At 36.8% G+C, this 20,467-nt stretch overlaps 2 protein-coding genes across 2 annotated transcripts; one reads left to right on the forward strand and one right to left on the reverse strand.

The window, feature by feature from the left end:
- Nucleotides 1-645: 645 nt before the first annotated feature.
- Nucleotides 646-18,281, reverse strand: LOC141428026 (activated Cdc42 kinase Ack-like). Its single transcript, XM_074087707.1, has 10 exons — nucleotides 17,871-18,281; nucleotides 17,384-17,643; nucleotides 16,427-16,835; nucleotides 11,947-12,148; nucleotides 9,984-10,179; nucleotides 8,761-8,886; nucleotides 8,562-8,638; nucleotides 6,384-6,584; nucleotides 5,718-5,843; nucleotides 646-5,189 (listed from the first exon to the last, which is right to left on the reverse strand). Exons 1-10 carry the CDS (start codon nucleotides 17,955-17,957, stop codon nucleotides 3,931-3,933), a joined length of 2,943 nt encoding a protein of 980 aa, XP_073943808.1. The 5' UTR covers nucleotides 17,958-18,281; the 3' UTR covers nucleotides 646-3,930.
- Nucleotides 18,282-18,598: 317 nt separating this feature from the next.
- LOC141427717 (cilia- and flagella-associated protein 65-like) lies at nucleotides 18,599-19,861 on the forward strand. The gene is made up of 4 exons (XM_074087312.1): nucleotides 18,599-18,833; nucleotides 18,969-19,188; nucleotides 19,611-19,765; nucleotides 19,838-19,861. The coding sequence occupies exons 1-4, from the start codon at nucleotides 18,720-18,722 to the stop codon at nucleotides 19,859-19,861; spliced, it is 513 nt and encodes a 170-aa protein (XP_073943413.1). The 5' UTR covers nucleotides 18,599-18,719.
- Nucleotides 19,862-20,467: the final 606 nt, after the last annotated feature.

A 20,467-nucleotide genomic window follows, 5' to 3' on the forward strand; every position in this document is an offset into this window, starting at 1 on the left:
TAGACTAGAGTATACCTACAACAATATAGCTAGCAATGTGGGGAAAATGCGTGCCAGCGTAGAACCTTTTCACAATAACTTTCAAGATGATTTCTTTGGCAAATGTATGGAACGGCTGCAGCGAACAAGTTTCGTCCTAGTATGTCATTCAGTTTCTTGGACTGTACATAGGTACCTGAGAAGCATAATACTGTTTTCCGATTAAAACTCATATCATACGCACGTGACACGTTTCTTGGTACAGTCAAAGAAACTGAATCGCGTAACAGGGCGGAACATTTGTGCTACTGAAGTCATATGACATGCCAAACATCTGCCAAAGAAATCATAGCGAAATTGATTACGGAAAGGTCCCACCCACCCTGGTACGCGATTTAGTGTCCTTGACTGTACAGTCACCAATATTGGTATATTTGACACAACAAGCGTGCATAAATATCTGATACGACTCTATTTGTAGGGTCGGAAAGATTTGTCAGAAATTTTTGCACGCTTCGCTGTTGCAGATATTAATGCTGGTGACTCGTACATTAGCACTTACAGCACAACACTCCTGTACGGATATAGTTTTTGGTGTTTTTGGTTGACATCGACGTTCCTATAGGGTGGAAATACAATGATACAATTTTACAATTGTAGCTAATATCTTTTTATTAGATCACTTTTATTTAAAAACTATATGTAGAACTGTACATTCATTCACATTCCGTAGAAACTTTCTTTTAGAACAATAAAAATAAAGGTTTTTTACACTTTTAGTGTTTTTCATTTTTATTTTACATCTTAGCCAGTTAGTTTTCTATAATTGTGGCAACTGGTCAGTGTTTCTGTTTCTTAAAGTAGATTCAACTCATTAGTTGTGTAACAATTGCAATCAGCCCTATGTAAAAAATAAATGTTTGTGATGTCTTGTGATGCATCGTAATGAACAGTCTACACTCGCTACCGAAATCATCTCTTGTTACATTAAAACGGGGGCAATTTTAAATTAGTGCACAAATTAGATTGGTTATACGCAGAACATTTCAAAATAGTAAAAATATCATGAACATGCAAAACAGAAACATGTTCTTTCAACAATACTACATCGCATACAATCATATCATCATATCGCAAATAAAACTGTGCACTTATTTAAAATATCATGAATCAGTTTTTTTGTCCTATGAATTAAGTATAGGTACATTTTAGCTACCTAAATACTAAAAGATATGATTCAATAGTGGGCACAGAAAACTGCACACATTATTTTGATCCTCATGATATACTTATACAAACATATAAAGGCAATATCGAATATTGAGGTCACACTAATAAAAAATCACAAAATAAGTATTTTCACGACTCCCGAATTTTTTTATTATTAGGTACCTACATTCGTTAACATCATTGACGGAAAGAGCAATTTTCGTAATTTCAATCTCAACTCATTTCTTACATAATTTCAAGTCACAAATTAAGACTCCCTACAAGCACGTTTAAGTCTTATATTAGTTATTCCTTGTTTATAAATAAACTAAAACGAATAGTTAAACAAACATTCTTGAATCACATTCACGAAATGAAAGGTAATGATTTCAATAAATTATACAACTGCCTTATACATGGGTTATGTTATGTATATCTAAACGTAAACGTTATATTAGCAACTAATCTAGCAGGTACATAGTGAGGCACCATGTGATGATTCTTCGAGACGTTAAAAATGTAAACGAAATAAATAGCACTGAGTTAAATACAACTCAAAATCTAGAAAGTAGGGTACTAACACTGGGGATCACTCTGATAGAGAGTAACATTGAGAGACACTTATTATTCTATAAACGTCAAAACAAAAAAAAGACTGAATCTGTACGACACAATGTGATGCATATTGTTATATCACTGAGCACTTGTGTAGTTTGTCTAGATAAAAAATAGTCCATTTTAAATGATCAAATTCCACCTTTAATTATATACAACACTAGATAGACCTTAGGCGGCATGGAAACGTCCCGAAAAAATATAAGCCAACTGTTGGCTTATATGCCATTTCCCCCCCTCAGTCTGCATTGTGACATCGTACGCGACGTATGCGGAGCGCGCGATTCAAAAGTGCCTCAAAATTACGAAACGCGCCGTAAAAGTGCGCCGAAATTATAAAGGGAGGATAAAAAACCCCAATAAAGTGACTTTCCATCGGTAAGTGTAAGTATTATATTATTTTGGTTAGTATTGTTTGTCATTTTTTACAGTTGATACCAGTTTTCAGTGCAATATTCCCCACAATTCAGTCCAAATCGAATTAAAAAGTTTGTATTGGGCACAAAGCCGAAATGTATTGTTTTTACGCAACAACCTGAACAATTTTTACTTTTAATCGTCTTGAGAAAATGGCGAATCTAATGAATGAAATTTCAATGAATATTTGCATCGTCTCATTGAGTTTTCTTTTATACTGTAGGTACTTATTCGAGATTGATAAGTGAGCTGTAAACAAATACATATAATGTGGGAGTTTAGATCATAAAACTGGAATTTAATAATGTAATCAATACTGAATTCGCCAAAAGTCGGGTGTTTCGTACAAAACGTTCATAAGATCAATATCAATTCAAGATTATGAAATATATTTAATTTGATAGACTGAACTACCACATGCAATTTGATTCATACTTTTTACCTGTCTTCAGAATACCTATAGATCCTATAGTAAAAAAGTCATAATTAGAAAAAGTTGCAAAGAAGACCTTTGGCGGCCTGCAAAATCAGCTGTCATATGCTCTGAGCATTTAAAAAAAAAGATTTCGTGGGTAGTGGAAAGCGTCGAAGATTGAAAAAGGAATTTGTCGTGGCGTTAATCAAATCGATTGTTTGTAAAATAATCTCTAATACTAAAAATTAATTGTAATATTAATGAGTTTAATATTAGTTGAATAAAACATATTATTATACTGAATGAGCGGTAAAAAATACGGCCCTCAAATGTATGCGTAAATAGGTAATTTTGTATGTAGAGGATAAACAGTTTTTTAGTATTATTTATTCATATTTTATTTTATTACATTAACCATTACTTTTACTGGCGTCTATCGCGCTCTATTAATTTTCCAAATGAAATTTTGGGGATTTGGCATTACGTGGTATCATTTTGCATGCTAGAGTGACAACCGGATTGACGAAACGCGAGCGTAAGATGAAGCTGCCAAGTGGTCGCCACGTATACAAGCAAGAAAAAGTTGGGACGTTTTGAATCGCATTTTTTCCTATTGACACTATCTAGTGTTGTACATAATCAAACAATCCCACATTATCGACTAGAAACAAAAATCAAGTTCTTCAGAGGACCATATAAACGATTATTATTGAAAAAGTTTAATTTGTATTCTAACAAGAACAAATAAATACTGAACAACATTATGCAGTAAAAATTACCTAAGCAATGCGGTATAGAAGAATTAAGTAGTAATATGAACCTGATGTAGACATTTCGATCGTACAAAATAGCCCAAGCAAATAAATTCAAACTTCGAACGCACATCACATCAATGCTGAAGGGCAAGAAGTTCAAAATGGCACGCTTGAGTATGAGCAGTAATTTTAACTTGATTTAGCTTTGTGTTGTAAATATTGTTATAATTAAACGTAGGACAAGTAAGTGCAGGGCTACTACGAAACTCGAAACTCGAAGTTTGTGTCGTGCGGTCCCTCTGACACTTTATACTATTTAATACAAGCGCGAAACGGACGGTACGATACGAACTTCGAGTTTCGAGTTTCGTAGTAACCCTGCTGACCAAACAGTGTTTGTACCGCAAACCTCATCAGGGTCGTAATATCCAAAATCATCACTCGTTCACTTTAAGGTATGGTTAATTTAATAGCGGAGGTGATATACTGCGGACCTACGCCCCTTAGATGCCATAAAGCACCGTGACGTTTTTTATTAGTCTACTTGGGCTTTGCCGGGCAGGGCGGTGCGGGACGGTGCGGCCGGGGTACGGCGGTCTCGTACACGTCGTCATATAGTCTAGCGTTCCCGTAGTCCTGACTCGCTCCATACATGCTGTTATTCTCTCCGATCTCGCTGTAAATGTTACTGGACGTGTCATTGACCTCGTCATACTGTGCCTCCCTCTGAGACGTGGAAGCACCGTTAGACGCGTAATCACCCGTGTACGCGTACTGATAATAATCAGCGTTCTGATACTTCATTGCCGAATAATTCTTAGAATTCTCAACGGATTCACTAAAATTGCGTAATTTTTCACTTTCAGCGTCGTATTTGGGCACGTAAATGTTCTTTTCATAATCGTTTGAGGTTTTCACATTATTCGAAGAAAGTTTTGAGTAGAAGTCCTTTGTCTCCAGAATAAACTGCTGCTGGGCGGGGTTCATGTCAAAGTTTTCATAGAGAGATATGTCGTTATACAATTTGCCACCGTGTGGCACACTGTTGCTAGTTTCAGCGGTGGACGTTGAGGGCGCGTCGCTAAAGCTGCTGTTTGCGTAAAGATTTTCAGTATTCGAGTTTATTATTCTGAGATTCAGAGATTCGGATATTTTGTCATCCAAAGACAATTCTGCCAATGACGCCGCCACACTTGGCTGATTGGTCGATGGCACGTTCCTTTGTAACGATAAACTATTTGAATAGACGCTATTTGGAAGCGTTCCGTATGCACTAGTGTTGATATTATTTGTGAATGTCTCACTAGCGTTCACTGAATTGTATGGAAGTGTCCCATATTTAGCACTATTCAGTTTATCCTGAGCTGCATAGTTAGTACTATTCGAATTGTTCTGAAGTGCTCCATAGCTGCTACAACTATAATTATTAGGTAATGCTGCACTGCCAGTATTATTTACGACTAAACTATTGGCCCTAGTAGCTGCATTGGCATATATATTGTGAGGCAAATCAGTACTAGTAGATGGCGTATTATTGTAATTGTTCATGGAGCATTTTTGAGATTCATTTTGTATTTGGTTACTAAAGTCACTTATGCTGTAGTTGGGCTGAGTTTGTCCGGGCCAGCATTGCGAAGTGTCAAAGGGGTCAGGCGGTGTAAACGTCTGTGATGTCAGCACCAAATTATCGAGTGATTTAGCCCCATAGAGATACGGGTGGTTGTTTTGTGCATGTGTGGTTAGCGTGTAGTTTGGTAAGCTGTCTGCTGTACTTGGCTCGCCCCAATCTGCTTCTTGATCTGGAAGTAAATTATAGATAAATGTAATATAATAAAATTAACTGGGCTATGAATTAAATAAAAATGATACAACACAGTGTAACACAATGACTCTTTATTGAAGAATACAGAAGCAAGGTTTATCATGAAAATTTACAAGGTAAGCGACAAGTACTTACATTTTTAAAATTTATTTTTGCAACATTGATTCAATATTGGAGTATAAATGGTTCAAATATTAATTAAAGATATAAATACAAGACGAGATTATTGTTACTAGATGGAGCGACGACCTGGTTATGATCGCGGGATCGCGGTGGATGCGGAAAGCACAAGACCGGTCTGAGTGGAGAGCCTTGGGGGAGGCCTATGTCCAGCAGTGGACTTCTTTCGCCTGACAGATGATAATTTAAATTAAATATACTTATTTCATATATATTACTTTAAATTAAGCACTAAAGATGTAAAAGTTAAGAAATCTTCGTTGATCAATTAGAATACGCAACCTAACGCCTGAGAAAAACTAAAAAAAATATTCAATTTACTCACTGAGTTGCGGAACATCGATAGGTTCGTCCAGAATAGATACGTTACTCTGCAGAGATAAATTTTTTGGCGGTGCGCTCAGCCTCGTCGAAGGTGGCAGGTCCAAATCAATGAGACGGTCTTCTCTTACTGAAAGGAAAAACTAATCTCTTGCTTCACGACTTTCATAAACAGGTATCCCATTGCGTAATTTAACAGAACACGAACTATGGACAATTACTTAGGTCGCGGGTGATAGTTATTTCATTGACCTCCGCAAAGTACAAAAATTCAAATAAATAAATTAACAGAACGTATTAGCAGATTCTTGAAAAGTTTCACTAACTTACGTCAAGTTTGTAATCCATACTGATATTAATTTCTGGAGAATTACTGCCCAAATAACGACTTTAATATATATACCTATTGCTACAACCATGAACACATCAGATGAGATAGAGATATGCTCGTTTTCTTGAGTCAAGGGCAGATCGAGGGGGGGGGTCCTGAGTCATGACCCCCTCCCCCCCCCCCATTAGGTCTTGGACAACAGTAGAGTCAGTGATTTTAATAGAATTTATGTTTCTGCGACAAGAGCCAAATCGATTTGTTATAACTAGAATTTGACCAAGTGACCCCCCGGCCTTGTCTGGAGTACTGTAACAAATAATTATTACGTTATATAATCACCTATATTCATGCTCTTGGAGTGTTCCCGCTCCATCCGGCGCATGGCGAGCGTGCGATCGTTGACGAGCTTGTTGTAGCTGAACTGTTTGCTGCCCCCGTTGCCAGCACGTGTGCTGATTGGCTGCGCCGACTCGATCGTCCGCCGCTTGCGCAGCACTACGGTCGAGTCGTCTGCGGATACCGGAGACGTTGGGGTTTGGACTGGAAAATAACAATAGACATGGGGTTTGTACTGGAAAAAAAAACTGCAACATATAAATAAACTAACCGTAATACTTATACACACACTGCTGACTGAAGTTGATGCTACAATTTTACTGTAAGTATATAGTAGTAGTCGGTGCCCTAACATAAGTATCCACTTTTCTATACAACTCATATGAAAAAGTGGATACGTAAATTAGGGAACTTACAGGTAGTGTCACTTTATAATATATATAAATACTATTCGATATATAAAACTTGTTTATTGAACGTTTGCTGTAAGAATAGCACTGTAGTGTTGGTGACCCAATAGACAGTATAACTGTTAACCACCATTGCATCAAAGTGGATACGTAAGTTACTGACCGTAAGGTAGTGTATTCAATGAAATCAATCAACCTTTTTTTTTTAATTACCCATTATAAAAAAAGATAATTCAAATAACTACCTATATTTACCGAAGACAAATCAATCAAAATTCATCAGTTCTATTTACACGCATGTAGAAGTTCGTACTGAAATCACTACAATTCCGACTGACGTACCTAACGCGTTGGGTAAACCCATGAACTCACTACACATATCAATAATGTACATAGCGCATTTCTTGTTAAACATATACATCATCTATACCATACCATATCAAGGTGCGACTTATGTACTCAAGGTGGTCACATAAGCCAATTAGTCATACCAAAGTGATAATAATCACACTAAGTTATACCTATAGATTAGCGATTTGCAATGTTAACGACGACACAAGGTACAATAAAGAGTAATAACATTATAGCATCTTTGTGTACCTATATTGCAGCGCATAATCCTTACTAATATTATAAATGCGAAAGTATGTCTATCTGTTACCTCTTTACGCTTAGACAGCTGAACCGATTTCAATTAAATTTTGTATGATGATACATAGTTTGACACCCTGAGAAAAAGAAAGGGTAATTTTATTCCAGAAAGTGCATAGTTCCCGCGGGGTAGTGATAAACTAATTTTTCGTAGACGCGGAGACGCGGGCAAAAGCTAGTTGATTTATAAATAAAAAGCCTATAAGCCTTAAGTTGCTCAGCGACCAATACCCACGACCAATAAAATATGTGGATTATTGCATTATTATAAGCTTACTTACCTACTGTCGCTTTATAAAACTAGAAAACCCATTTTATTAAAAAGTATTTCTAACAAAAAAAGAGAGTAATTAATATTTATATCCACTAAATTACAAAAGGACAAGAAAAGCGCGTGTATCTAAAACCTTCAAATTGTTTTATAAAAAACCCGCCGCAGAGAATAAGAAACATAAACATGACAAGTGTAATAGTAATGTTAATAAACTTACGACCGTGCAGTGACTAATTATATTTTACTTTCATCAACGAAAGTAAAACGTAACACCATGTTGGGCCAATATGGCAAACATTTGTGCTGAGTGCTCTATTTGCGTTGCGTGTGTCAAATGTTTGCCAAGTGTTACGTCAACTCGTCCTCCGATGTTACCATAAATGCACTCGATGAAAACGTGTGCAGCATACTTATAACTTATAAGCATGATATGACTTGTATAAGTGACACATAAGTATGTAGTATCCCAGTTGAGCTGCTTACACGTACTTAATAAAGACAAGTTACGCGTGCGAAAGCTCTTCCTAGAAACTAACCGGATATCTATAACAGGGCAATGATAATGAGATAAAAGCTTAGGTTTTCCTCCCAAATATGTTAACAGTCTAGTTTATATCAGAATAAATCTTTTTGTATACCTAATGCCTCTGTGAAAGTTAATTACAAAAAAATCTCCATTAAAATTACCATTCTAAAACATTGAAATGATAATTTTGAACATGAAACTACAAATAAAATGAAATGATAAATTTGATATTATATTATCGTGCTCCATACTTTTGTTGAAACATTTGTGTTTGCGTCACACTTGTTAGTTAGGTTTGTATAAAAATACAGAATACTTACTTTTTCGCATCGGAGACAAAGTTTCCGACTTTTTCTTCACTTGCGCAGATTTTGGATTTGATGCTTTTAAAATATTACTGAAAATGAAATTAGCACAGAATTAGAAGAGTACCGGTTTCGGAAGGTGGGTGTAAAAAGTCAGAAATGTACCAAGACTTACACCTAAGGTAACAAAGCTGTCATAAGGAAGTAAATTTACCTTGGAAACAATCCCACTTCTAATGTCCTCTGGTTCTGCCCCTTCCAATAACGCAATTCCGGTCGCTTATCTATCAATATGATCGCGTCGCCCGCTTCAACTGTCATTTGGTCCTGTCTCCTGTAACTGTGGAATAAATATGCATATCTCAAGTAAAAATAAGCAAAGCATGTACCAGTTTACACTAGGTAATGGAATTCTAATTTCTTGTTCCGCCTTCCCCTATGGCCAATGGGCAATAGACAACGGCATACACAAGTTGTGTGACATCAAAAGATAAAGCTACGTGAAGGTCATGCACACCGTGTGTGTGCATGAACTTAGGGGCTTAGTTTAATTAATTAAATTACCTACTTAACTAAGGGCCGGAACGTATAGCGTAGCGTAGCTATAGTGATAAACTTGTTTTCATAAACCCTTCTCAAACTGTTCGACCTATTTTATAAAATCTTTAACTACCTATAAAATAATGTAGGGAAATATGCTAAACAAAGCGTCACTAAACATATTTCAAATGTTTTTTTTTCCATTGATAGATTCAATCATAAAACAGGGATTTTCCTGACCATTTTTTAAACTGGAGCACTCAAACTTACTTGATCGTGACTCATCCTATGCTGATTGTTTGTACAAATAGATTTAGTCACTAAATAGTTCAAACAAAATTTCAGTCGAGGTCACATAAAATTTATGTATTACTTTATTAGTTTAAAAAGTTTATTTATAGCCTTTACTCAAATGCCTAAAATCAAGCTATAGTAACGTAGCTACGAAACTTGATAAACCACCAAAATTACCACATAAAAATTTTTTTGGAAACCAAAAGCATAAAACATAGTCCCCAAATGCATAACGAATATTTCCAAAAATGTACCTACGGACACGATTAAAATAAGTGCACTTGAACCCAATGAATCGAGACCCTCTGTGGAACCTTTCGTAGAAAAATACAAGAGAAGTTATTATGACACTTACTGTGACAACGGTCTATGATGGGTCAGGAATCAAATGGTTCGGCTTTACAGTAGAGGTCAACGATAATTTACACTTTAGTACCTTGTCGCTGTCAATTGATGTCAGAACTTTTGTGGAAAATTGTCAGACGGCATACAGTGACAAGGTAAAGTGTTAAGATATCTTTGACCTCGACTGTACGATGCATGATGCATAAAGATAAACGTAAAATTAAGTGCAGTCGTGGTTTTAACATCTTTTTAACTTACCTAAGCGCAGCAACGGCTGTTTCAAACTTATTGGTCTCCATATATTTGAGGATGCCGGCGAAGGTCGGCCGCTCCTTGGGGTTGAGGTCCCAGCACTGCATCATCAGCATATACACGTCAGGTGGGCACGCGCTCGGCGCCGTCAGACGCTGGTTCTCGCGCATTATTAGGCGAAGAATCTCCGAACCGTTCAAGCCTGAAGGAGGTTAATCGGTCAACGGACGCACGGAAATTAAGTCTACCTATTGTTGATTGTGTTACGACCTTTAAAATTAACTTGAAAGCAGAAAAGTTAATGATAGCTCGATTTACTTACGAGCTGCAAATTAAGTACCTAATAATCAGTGGTTTATTGGGAGTAATCACATACACACATTTTTTACCCATATAATGACAAGTATCTCAATTTTTATCAATTGTACTTTGTTTCTTTTCTTTTGTACAATAAAGAGTTTACATACATACATACAATAAATTATAACAATTTCGCTTCCAAAAAGAACAACCTAGATACATTTGTTATAAGATTTTTTGTGTTCCTGGCGGGTTCTGAACCCGCATCTCTAGTGGCTATACGCGCCAAGGCGTCTTACCAACTTACCACTAGGAAACGCTACTGTCCATCTGAAAATCTTTATTAGCAATATGTTTGCTCAATTAAATCTAAGTTTTTTTCATATTTTTTTCCAGTTTTTTCGATTTCGTTGCGAACGCCGTAAGCATAATTTTATTGACTTGAATTTACTTTTACGATAAGGTAATTTATTTCAAGAGTACTTACCAGTACCTATCGAATCCTTTTTATAATCCTAACTTACAAATAATTTCGATATCTAACAATTATTTGTTCAAAATGGCATTGGACCAGTCAGCTGCCCTGCTTTGTGATACTTTTTATCAATCATTCCATTGTTATCGTAACGTACGAAGTATATGCAATACGTACCCGATTGTAAACCAGGGAACGATAAGCTGAGCCTATATTTCATGAAAAAGTTCTAAAAACATAGCGTCCTACTATTTATACATATTTATATTATACACACACGACACACAAACATCACGCCTGTATTCCTAAATGGGCTAGGCAGAGCACACGAAACGCTACCGCTTCGTAACCACTTTTAGCAATCCCACTGTCACTATCACTATTGTCAGTATTGTACCGTTTTTGTCAAACTTAAAACCAAAAAATTGCTAAAAGTGTCTCCGAATTTATATTATAAGTATAATATTAATAAGTTTAGTACTTTATACATAACATAATGGGTTGCACGAATATAGGTATAAGCTTGTCAAATGCTAATATTGAATACATTATTAACAACTTATTAGTATGAAACATTTCTTTCAAATATTAGAAGTAACTTTATATATTTTTCTATAATCATACCGCCCCATATCTCGCGGAGGCTGGTTAATAAAGTGAAACAGTTTCTATACTTAACAAAAAACTTCACTCTTTTGCATACATGGATGGAATGCCCCCTCCAATCTTCTCCCTATTTCAACTACAGGATAATATAGCCGTGCACAGACGATACATCTACCCTTCACACGTCACATCTAGCCCTTATAATTTGGCATATGGACAAACAGCAGACAGAGCGAAATTGTAAGACCGTTTTTGCAATTTGGCAATAAAAATATCAACGCAATCACTGGACTATACGCGCATGAGTGGATTATTCGATGTAATTTGTCTTTATTGAAATTAGAGACGGTTTTACGGCCCACCTCGTTTACGCTCTTTGGGGTCTTTAAGGGATTTGGGACAGGAACAAAATAATGTAATTTTTCATAGCAATAAGTGTGACAGGTTGGCTCTAAATGATCAAAATGTATGTGACGTACTTTATGGTTGGCCCCTTTTGGTCCAAAAGTGACTGAGTTTGACATGGCTGCTCTAGTCGAAAACTTGGATGCGTGTGTAATAGTTAACACAATCTAAAGATAAACTCACCGATCCAAGGCTCCTCCCCAAAGGAGTACATCTCCCAAAGCGCGACGGCGAACATCCAAACGTCGGCGGCGTGTGAGAACTGGCGCGAGCGCAGCGACTCCGGCGCACACCACGGGAAAGGCACGCGCCGACGCTCGCTCATCACGTAACAATCGTCCGCAGCCGGCAGCGCCCGCATCAGACCGAAGTCACCGATCTTTACCTACGATCAGTCATATCTAATAATTTCTGCACAATCTGACAAGCAAGTATGGATGTTTTTATATTTAAATCCATTATTTATTAATAACTAGTCTTTTCCCGCGGCTTCGCAAGCTTAAAGGAGCGGCCACACCGCTGCTTAAAAAACGGTGACGGTACGGAATCGCAGTGAATAGAATGAATGACTTTATTCATCCACAACACAGAATGGCATAACAAGATTTAAAAATATACATATACTTATCATTCATTAAAGTCAAACTACAAAGTTAATTTAATTAACTAAAAACTATTGATACTTTACAAATCAAAATGTTTCGAAGAGAAGAAGTGAAAGTAGTATTTAATGAGAAATTATATAAAACTAATTGGGATATTATATATATGCAGCATGCACATACCCACACACGCGCACACATACATCGTATGCGCACCGTTTTTATTGCATGCTCTCCACACCGCTGCTTACAATAGGTACGCAAACGGTGCGGAAGACGTGCCGTAAACGTCAGGACTTTACCGCATGCTCTCCACCAAAAGTCGTGACATTTACGGCACGGCACTGCGATGCGATTCCGCACCGTCTGAGTATTTTGAGCAGCGGTGTGGAGGGCATGTGATAAAAACGGTGCGTATACGATGCGTCACTGCGATTCCGTACCGTCACCGTTTTTTAAACAGCGGTGTGGGCGTTCCTTTAATCATGAGATCCAGCAGTTGAATTGAAATTCTGGGATTTTACAACATTCCCGTGGGAATTCCCGGAAATTACGTCCTGATCTTTAATGACGTTGCATTATAATTTATAAACAACAGTGCTAAATTTTGAGACTATACTCAGCGTTTTTCGAGATTTTTATCCCTATCCCGTGGGAATATGGGGATAAACAGTAACCTATGTGTTATTTCAGATCCCCAGCTATCTACGTACCAAATTACATGAATCTAAGCCCAGCGGTTGTTATTTCAACATTTTATTCCTATCCCGTGAGAATATCGGGATAAAAAGTAGCTTATGTGTTATTCCAGATGTCCAGCTATAAGTATAGGTACATACCAAGTCCAGCGGTTATTAGTTCGAGATTTTATCCCTATCCCGTGGGAACATCGGGATAAAAAGTATCCTATGTTTTAATCCAGGTTATAAACTAACTTTTTGCCAAATTTCATCCAAATCCGTCCAGCCGATACAGCGTGAAGAAGTAACACACTCACTCACAAACTTTCACATTTATAATATTAGTAGGATAGTTGGATAATTTGAAAATATCCAGGCGGTATTTCACATTATATTAATATGCATTAGACACGCGATATACTTATTATCACAGCATGATTAAATTTTTGTTTTTATCGTAAAAGTTTTGACATTTTAATTAAGTATTTACTTATACTTCGAGTTCTTCAAAGCATTATTGTTATTATGCGCAATGTTTAAATTTTCAGTTGTTTTTTTCTAGTAGATTGGCTCTTCAATACCTACTTTACTAAGCTATGGCTTACTATGACCCGCTTTGTGGCTGGACGTAATGAGACAAATAATTGAGGCCGTGGTGCATATCATTATTTCAATTTGATCCTTAGAAATCTCACCATCCTCGTATAACATAACCAGTAAGCAGAATATAACCTAACCAGTAAGTATAGTTCAGAACATAAACAAAAAGTAATAGTCATTAATTGTTGTTTGTTTATTGTTCCTTACTCCCTATTTACGCTGCTCCAGCTCCGTCTCCTACGTGCGTCGCAGAAGTCACAGGAAACGTTCGCGCACTAAGAACCACTTGTGGCGGCCAGTTAACTCCGGTTTTTTGGGCTTCCGGAGCCAAAATGGCAAAAAAGTTTCGCCATGTCTGTCTGTTTGTCTGTCTGTCCGTCCGTCCGCGGCTTTTCTCAGGGACTATCAATGCTAGAGAGCTGTAATTTTGCACGGATATATATGTAAAGTATGCTGACAAAATGGTACAATAAAAAATTAAAAAAAAATTTTTTTAGGGTACCTCCCATAGACGTAAAGTGGGAGTGATTTTTTGTTCCTCATCCAACCCTATAGTGTGGGGTATCGTTGGCTAGGTATTTACCATTAGGGGTTTGCTTAGACGATTTTTCGATTCATTGATTTTTTTGCGAAATATTCAACTTTAAAGTGCAAATTTTCATTAAAATCGAGCCCCCCCCTCTTAAATACGAAATCCTTAAAAAAATATTAAGTACTTATTTTTTTCGTAATGGCTACGGAACCCTATTTTGGGCGTGTCCGACACGCTCTTGGCCGGTTTTTATATTAGTCACCTATAAATACCGCAAAAGACCTTAGGTAGGCCTCTTAACCTATTTTTTAACCGACTTCAAAAAAGGAGGAGGTTCTATGTTCCAATGTATTTTTTTTATGTATGTTCACCGATTACTCAGTCAATTGTGGACCGATTTTCAAAATTCTTCTTTTATTCGAAAGAGTATTCTTCTGAGGTGGTCCCATTGTCACCAAGTCAAGATCTGATGATGGAATCCTAGGGAAATCGAGGGCAAACCTCAAATTTTATAGGCACACCTATGGCGATTTTGGCATTTTTAGCATTAAGATGAGCATTTACATTCAGAAAGTATCATTTGGTAACCTGGACCTGATGAAGAAGACCGAAAATGACCAATGGAACTCATCAAAGCTAAGTAATGCTCGCTCGTCTATAAACGATCATGATTAATATACCTAGATAAGTGACTAAGTAGAAGCTTTAAGTTAATGATTCTTTCGAACTGATCTGATGCTGAAGCCAGAAGGTAGGAAACGGAACTCTGTTATAAAACAACGTAACTAAGTCGTGTTTGGGCTTATGGAATCGTTGTGAGATGTACTTTGGCTACGAATCACTAAAAAGTGAGAAATAAAGGAAACTTTTAGTAAAACCGACTCCAAAAAAATAAAAAAAATAACAAAAAATGGAACCGACTACAAAACCCTTAAAAATATTTTCCTAGGTACGTTTTGGAGTCGGTTTTACTTTTTTCATACGTGGATGCAAGCAAGATACGACAGTTACAGCAGATGGAAATATTTTTTCCAGGTTTATTTTATATCCATGGGTTCCTACTTAGGGAGCATCCATTTACGTGATGTATAAGTTTAGGAGATCCAATATCCTGTATTTTAAAATATGTAAATGCGAAAGTTTCTGAGTGCGTCGTGTGTTTGTTGCTTCTTTAGTTTAGGCAGCCTTACGATAAAACGGCTGGTCGGATTTTGAATGAACTTTGTTTTGCAGATACCTAGATGATTTTTTTAAATTGAAATTTCAATTTGACTGCCAGTTCTAATGGTTTACGCGAGCACATACGCGGGTAAAGGATAGTAACTAATATGTTATTATATTGCTATTCGATTCCAAACATGACAAAAAAAAAACTTCAATAATAAAACAGGTGTAGTAAAGTAAACGACAGGCCTTCACATTTTGCGTATGTGTAGTACTAACACCTGTTAGTAAACAAATAGAAATGATAATTTTATTCACTTGCAACAGCAACAACAACAATAGTTATGAGAATATTTACAGCTGAGTCATGGATGAATGTGTAAATGATTAATATTACCTATTTTCAAAGTTCCGTTCCTAATAGGTTCCAATTACTAAGTCTCTGTTTCTGTAAATTTGTCTGTCTCTGTCTGTCAGCCTATCTATCCGTCTCTTACACACATCTTTTGGAAGTAACTGGTAGAAACTTGAAAATTTCACAGGGTTTACAAACTCTGTGGCTTGTACAAAAAAGAACATGTATACTTACAGTTACATATAAAAATAAAGTTTGAAATTAAACAGTCTCCATCTCTCATAAAATGTGAATTTTGTTTTTTTTTCTTGTGACATAAACAATAGCAATGAGTAGAAACGGAATAATCACAGTGTGTATTATTTATTTGAATGTAGATTTTTTTTTTTAACCACAAAAAATAGAAGTAAAAAATTATAGGGTCCACAAGAAATATGTTATTTTCAGTATGGTGGTGGAACCCATTGCGTGTGAATCAGACTTACACTTGGCCAGTTTTTAATATGATACTGACATTATTTATCTTGTTTAATATTTTACATGACTCAATTATTCATACTAAACTAAGAACCATGACCTGTTAACTTATTATTAGTTATTATAAATCAGAGTCTAATTGGAAAATAAATAAATAAGTTTACAATATCTGGCATACAGTGGTGTTGATGGTTTGGTTACATGTAGTGCAGTTTGTGATGGATGATTTGCTATTCAAATAAAAATAACTTACCAAATCCAATGTTGACATCAGTATATTTCTACAAGCCAGGTCTCGGTGTAAAAATCTATTCTTTTCTAGATGTGCCATACCAGCTGCCACTTGTTCAGACCATTTTGATATAAAATTCAGTGAAATTCTTCCATTTTGAGCTCTTAGGTAGTCTAATAAAGCACCCATAGGTGCCAATTCACACACCATCATCAGAGGCTTGCCCACCACACCATGAAGCTTAATCAGATTGAGATGCTTCAGACTATGCATAGCCTCAACTTCTCTTTGGAAGTCATCATAAACACCAGGTGCGAATACATCTGCTTTTAAAACTTTAACCGCAACTGGTATAATCTTTCCTGATTCGGTCTTCCATTCTCCTCTTTTCACTACCCCGTATGATCCAGTACCAAGATCATTATGCAACCTGAAAAATGTATTCAATAACCTCCTGGGACCTGACTTTTTTAACAGACTTTTTTTACTTAGGCCCTAGACGCGGTTCACCAGATTTCTTATTTTGGATATAATTACAAAATTCTTAAGATTCTTTTTTCAATGAACAATTTGTACTTTATGAAGAACATTAATTCTTAGTGTTAATTATTGGTCCTTAAAGTACACGAGGGCCCACAAGGTTAATAGGAACAACAGCATAATATTTAAAACTTTGGGATTTTCACTCATAACTATCACAGAACCCAGGACAAACATGATACTCTACACTCTAGTCTACTACTTGTGATCATGCCCACTGCAATGTGGCTGAAATGTCGAAGTAAAGACTAAAAACACAAGTGCAGTGATATAGACGCACCATCATCAGCTTTAAGAGCTGCTAGTGTATTATTTCAATAATAATAATTATTATTACAGTACTGTTCTGTTAAGCTTGATATGTCCCAGGTGCTGTAATAGTTAGGAACAATATCTACAATATAAAACTACTTTTTACTCCTTGTAGGTGCTACTTACGTAAGATCTTTTTCAAATATAACAGAAGTTGTTCTTGTCTCAGTATGTATAGGTGGTCTAATGGCTAAATCAGTCTTTTCTTTGGATACTGAACTCGATGTACCAAACAATTTATTCCAAAACTTTTTGTTCTTACTCATCCATAGCTGCCGGTTCTTTTTCTTAACAGCATCTTGCAGCCTGCGTATGCCAGGTTTGCTGATGCCAATTCGTTCCAGATCATCCGTGTGCACATAATCAAAATGTGGCAATCTTGTTATCTACAACAATTAATTAATAGTTTTGTGCATTTTTTAATATTCACATGGTGTTCAACCTTGTCTGTCTCCCACTCAAAAGAGGGGGGTTGCGAAAGGCCATGAATATTTCGCAATAAACTTCATATGATGTTAAACTAACAGTATTAGACAGACCTCATAAAATAAATATCAATAATAGCAATTTTGAAGAAGGGAATTAGAGCGCAGGATAAAATAGTATTATTTACCTGCAACTGGTCCCTAATGGGCAGATAAAATTGTTCCAACTGCACATTTTGTAAGATTTCGCACAGCCAGTCGGTTCCTGAATCCATGATGCAGCTGCACTGATGCTGACGCAGTTTACACTATTGTGTGTATTTAGTAGAAAACATTAGTTAAAAGCAGGAAGTCGGAATCGTGAGGGAAGCATTAAGCGTTGAATGAACTGGTTTCACGGGGGAGCACTGTATAAATAAACTTTAAATTAATAAACTTAAAACAAAATTGGTATCACTTAAATCACTCCACAATTCCACATAAAGTTTTTCTGTCATTTCGTAAAAAAAAAAAACAATTTCACGAAACGCACATCTTTTTCCCCGTAAAGAAATCTTGCAATACGAACGAGCACAACACGAGCGAGAGAAACACGAAGGGTGAAGGGGAAGAGGAAAGAGGCGGAGGAGTTGAAACGTCAAATCAATCGTTGAGCGTGTTCGTGTTACAAAAGAAAAAGCCGAAAATGCAGGAATATAAGACGACGCGCGACTTCGATTATTAACTGCAAAATAGTGCAAGTATTCTCTAAGTCTATATAATTGGTATATAATATTAATAATAATCGGAAATACACGGAACGTATGTAGGTACAACATATTATTGAACTTAAAAAACATCATCACGATTTATGTGAAATTGTGAAGCTCGAACATTCTTTGACGACGCCATTTTAATTAAAATGGTGGCAGTTTTGAAACATGTTTGAAACATTTTCACTGTTTTAAACAGAAGTAAAATTAATATCGCTAATTCTGTTTTCTGATTCCACTTCCAGTTATTGAGTATTTTTACGTTTTATTCGAATTGGAATCACCATGCAAAACCTTTCAGAAGACGGCAGCATCACTGAAGAGAAAGTTGTAGATTTTGGATCTATTCCTGTAGACACCGTGGCCGAAAAATCAGTTTGGGTGCATAACCAATCGGTCGTAAGTAACTAATACATACCATTTTATTGACTCCTGTCGTTTATAGACTTCAGTTAAGTATTTACAAATTGCTTATGGTGAGTGATGTCGAGAAACCACAAGTTTCTTTAAAATCGTAATAGTATAAACTTGCAGAAATGCCAAACATACCGCGTGTCACTAATCTACGTATTAAATAACGTGGACCGCGTATTCAACGTATCCGTGACGTCAGCGCCAGTGAAACCGCGGGACTCCGTCGAAGTGCGAATCAGCTTCCGACCCAACATCGCCGGGCAGGCCTTCACCGACTACTATTTGGTAGACGACACGGCAGGCAATACTTATCGGGTCACTGTCTCTGGGAGGTGCTTTGGTAAGTTATTAATAATAATTAAATAAATAAACCGCCACGCCGCCTCTGCACTAGGGTGTATACCTACTATTGTTAGAACTAGAAAAAGGTCTTATGTTTTTGGCAAAAACATGAATATGGCCATAGACTACGGTTACCATACCATACATACCATACCATTAGGCTTACCGTAAGCGTTTGCCTTCGATGTAGTATAATAAATATGTATTTTCTGGCATTTTAGAGTTAATTTTTCCGCTTATTGGGTACCTGTACCTAAGAATATGCTCCCTCTGCGGCGGACTGCCTGAATAATTCGAGCGAGTTTGAGTAGTTTTTCCTAGAGTGGATTCGCTCGGCCAATGCCTGTGGAAGTTTTCTTAAATTCTAGGAAGACCTTGTACCTAAACGGACCAGCTGAACAATAATAATTTTAATTATAGGGCCAGAAGTATCCTTGAGCAAAAGGAAGCTCAAATTTCGGATATGCAAGAATGTTGATGAAAAGAGGAAAGCAGTAATTAACATTGTTAACAAGTCGGCCGTGGAGACAACTTATCAATGGCTTTTGCCTTTGTCAGGTCAAGGATATTTTCAAGTAAGAATTTCCCAAGACAGTAGATCATTTATAGCAAGCCTAACAACACTGTTTCTATAATTTTTGCAACAGATTTTGGAATTGTGGACTTATTAGGGCCCATGAATCTATTACAAGATGTAGTTTCACGGGTGCTCTCGGCATTTAAACAGTTGAATTGGTTTAGTTTTATAAAAGGTAAAAAAATTGAAATAAATACTTATCAATCAAAATAAATAGTAACTTGAATTACCTACTTGCACGCAAGTATCATTTAGGTACCTATTATTTTACACATAAGTAGGCCATACCTATCTATATTTTAGCTAAATTGTGCGGACAGTTAAACTTAGTGCCAGGCTGCCAGGTCCCTGTACCTATCGCTGCCACCATTTTGCTCGCTAATCCTGCCAGCAAGCAACAGTACTTGCGTTGCTGTTTTAGCGTAAAATTCTTATACGGGCGGTGACATTACCATACCATCCCAGCCTATATACGTCCCACTGCTGGGCACAGACCTCCTCTCAGAACAAGAGGGCATGGGCGATAGTTCCCACGCGGGCCCAGTGCGGATTGGGAACTTCACACGCACCATAGAATTGCTTCGTAGGTTTGTGCAGGTTTCCTCACGATGTTTTTCCTTCACCGCAAAGCTCGTGGTAAATATCAAATGTAATTCCGCACATGAATTTCGAAAAACTCAGAGGTGCGAGCCGAGGTTTG

The sequence above is a fragment of the Choristoneura fumiferana genome, chromosome 5 (assembly GCF_025370935.1).
Source record: "Choristoneura fumiferana chromosome 5, NRCan_CFum_1, whole genome shotgun sequence".
Classification (NCBI taxonomy): Eukaryota; Metazoa; Arthropoda; class Insecta; order Lepidoptera; family Tortricidae; genus Choristoneura; species Choristoneura fumiferana.

Excerpts from the sequence above, each read along its gene's own strand:
- LOC141428026 (XM_074087707.1), bottom strand. The coding sequence starts at position 17,957 with ATGGATTCAGGAACCGACTGGCTGTGCGAAATCTTACAAAATGTGCAG. Across the intron at positions 6,585-8,561 it reads TTTGTCTCCGATGCGAAAAA|TCCAAACCCCAACGTCTCCG; the intron begins GTAAGTATTCTG and ends GTTATTTTCCAG. Across the intron at positions 5,844-6,383 it reads CTCCAAGAGCATGAATATAG|TAAGAGAAGACCGTCTCATT; the intron begins GTGATTATATAA and ends TTTTCCTTTCAG.
- LOC141427717 (XM_074087312.1), top strand. The coding sequence starts at position 18,720 with ATGCAAAACCTTTCAGAAGACGGCAGCATCACTGAAGAGAAAGTTGTA. Across the intron at positions 19,189-19,610 it reads TGTCTCTGGGAGGTGCTTTG|GGCCAGAAGTATCCTTGAGC; the intron begins GTAAGTTATTAA and ends TTTTAATTATAG. Across the intron at positions 19,766-19,837 it reads CAGGTCAAGGATATTTTCAA|ATTTTGGAATTGTGGACTTA; the intron begins GTAAGAATTTCC and ends TTTTTGCAACAG.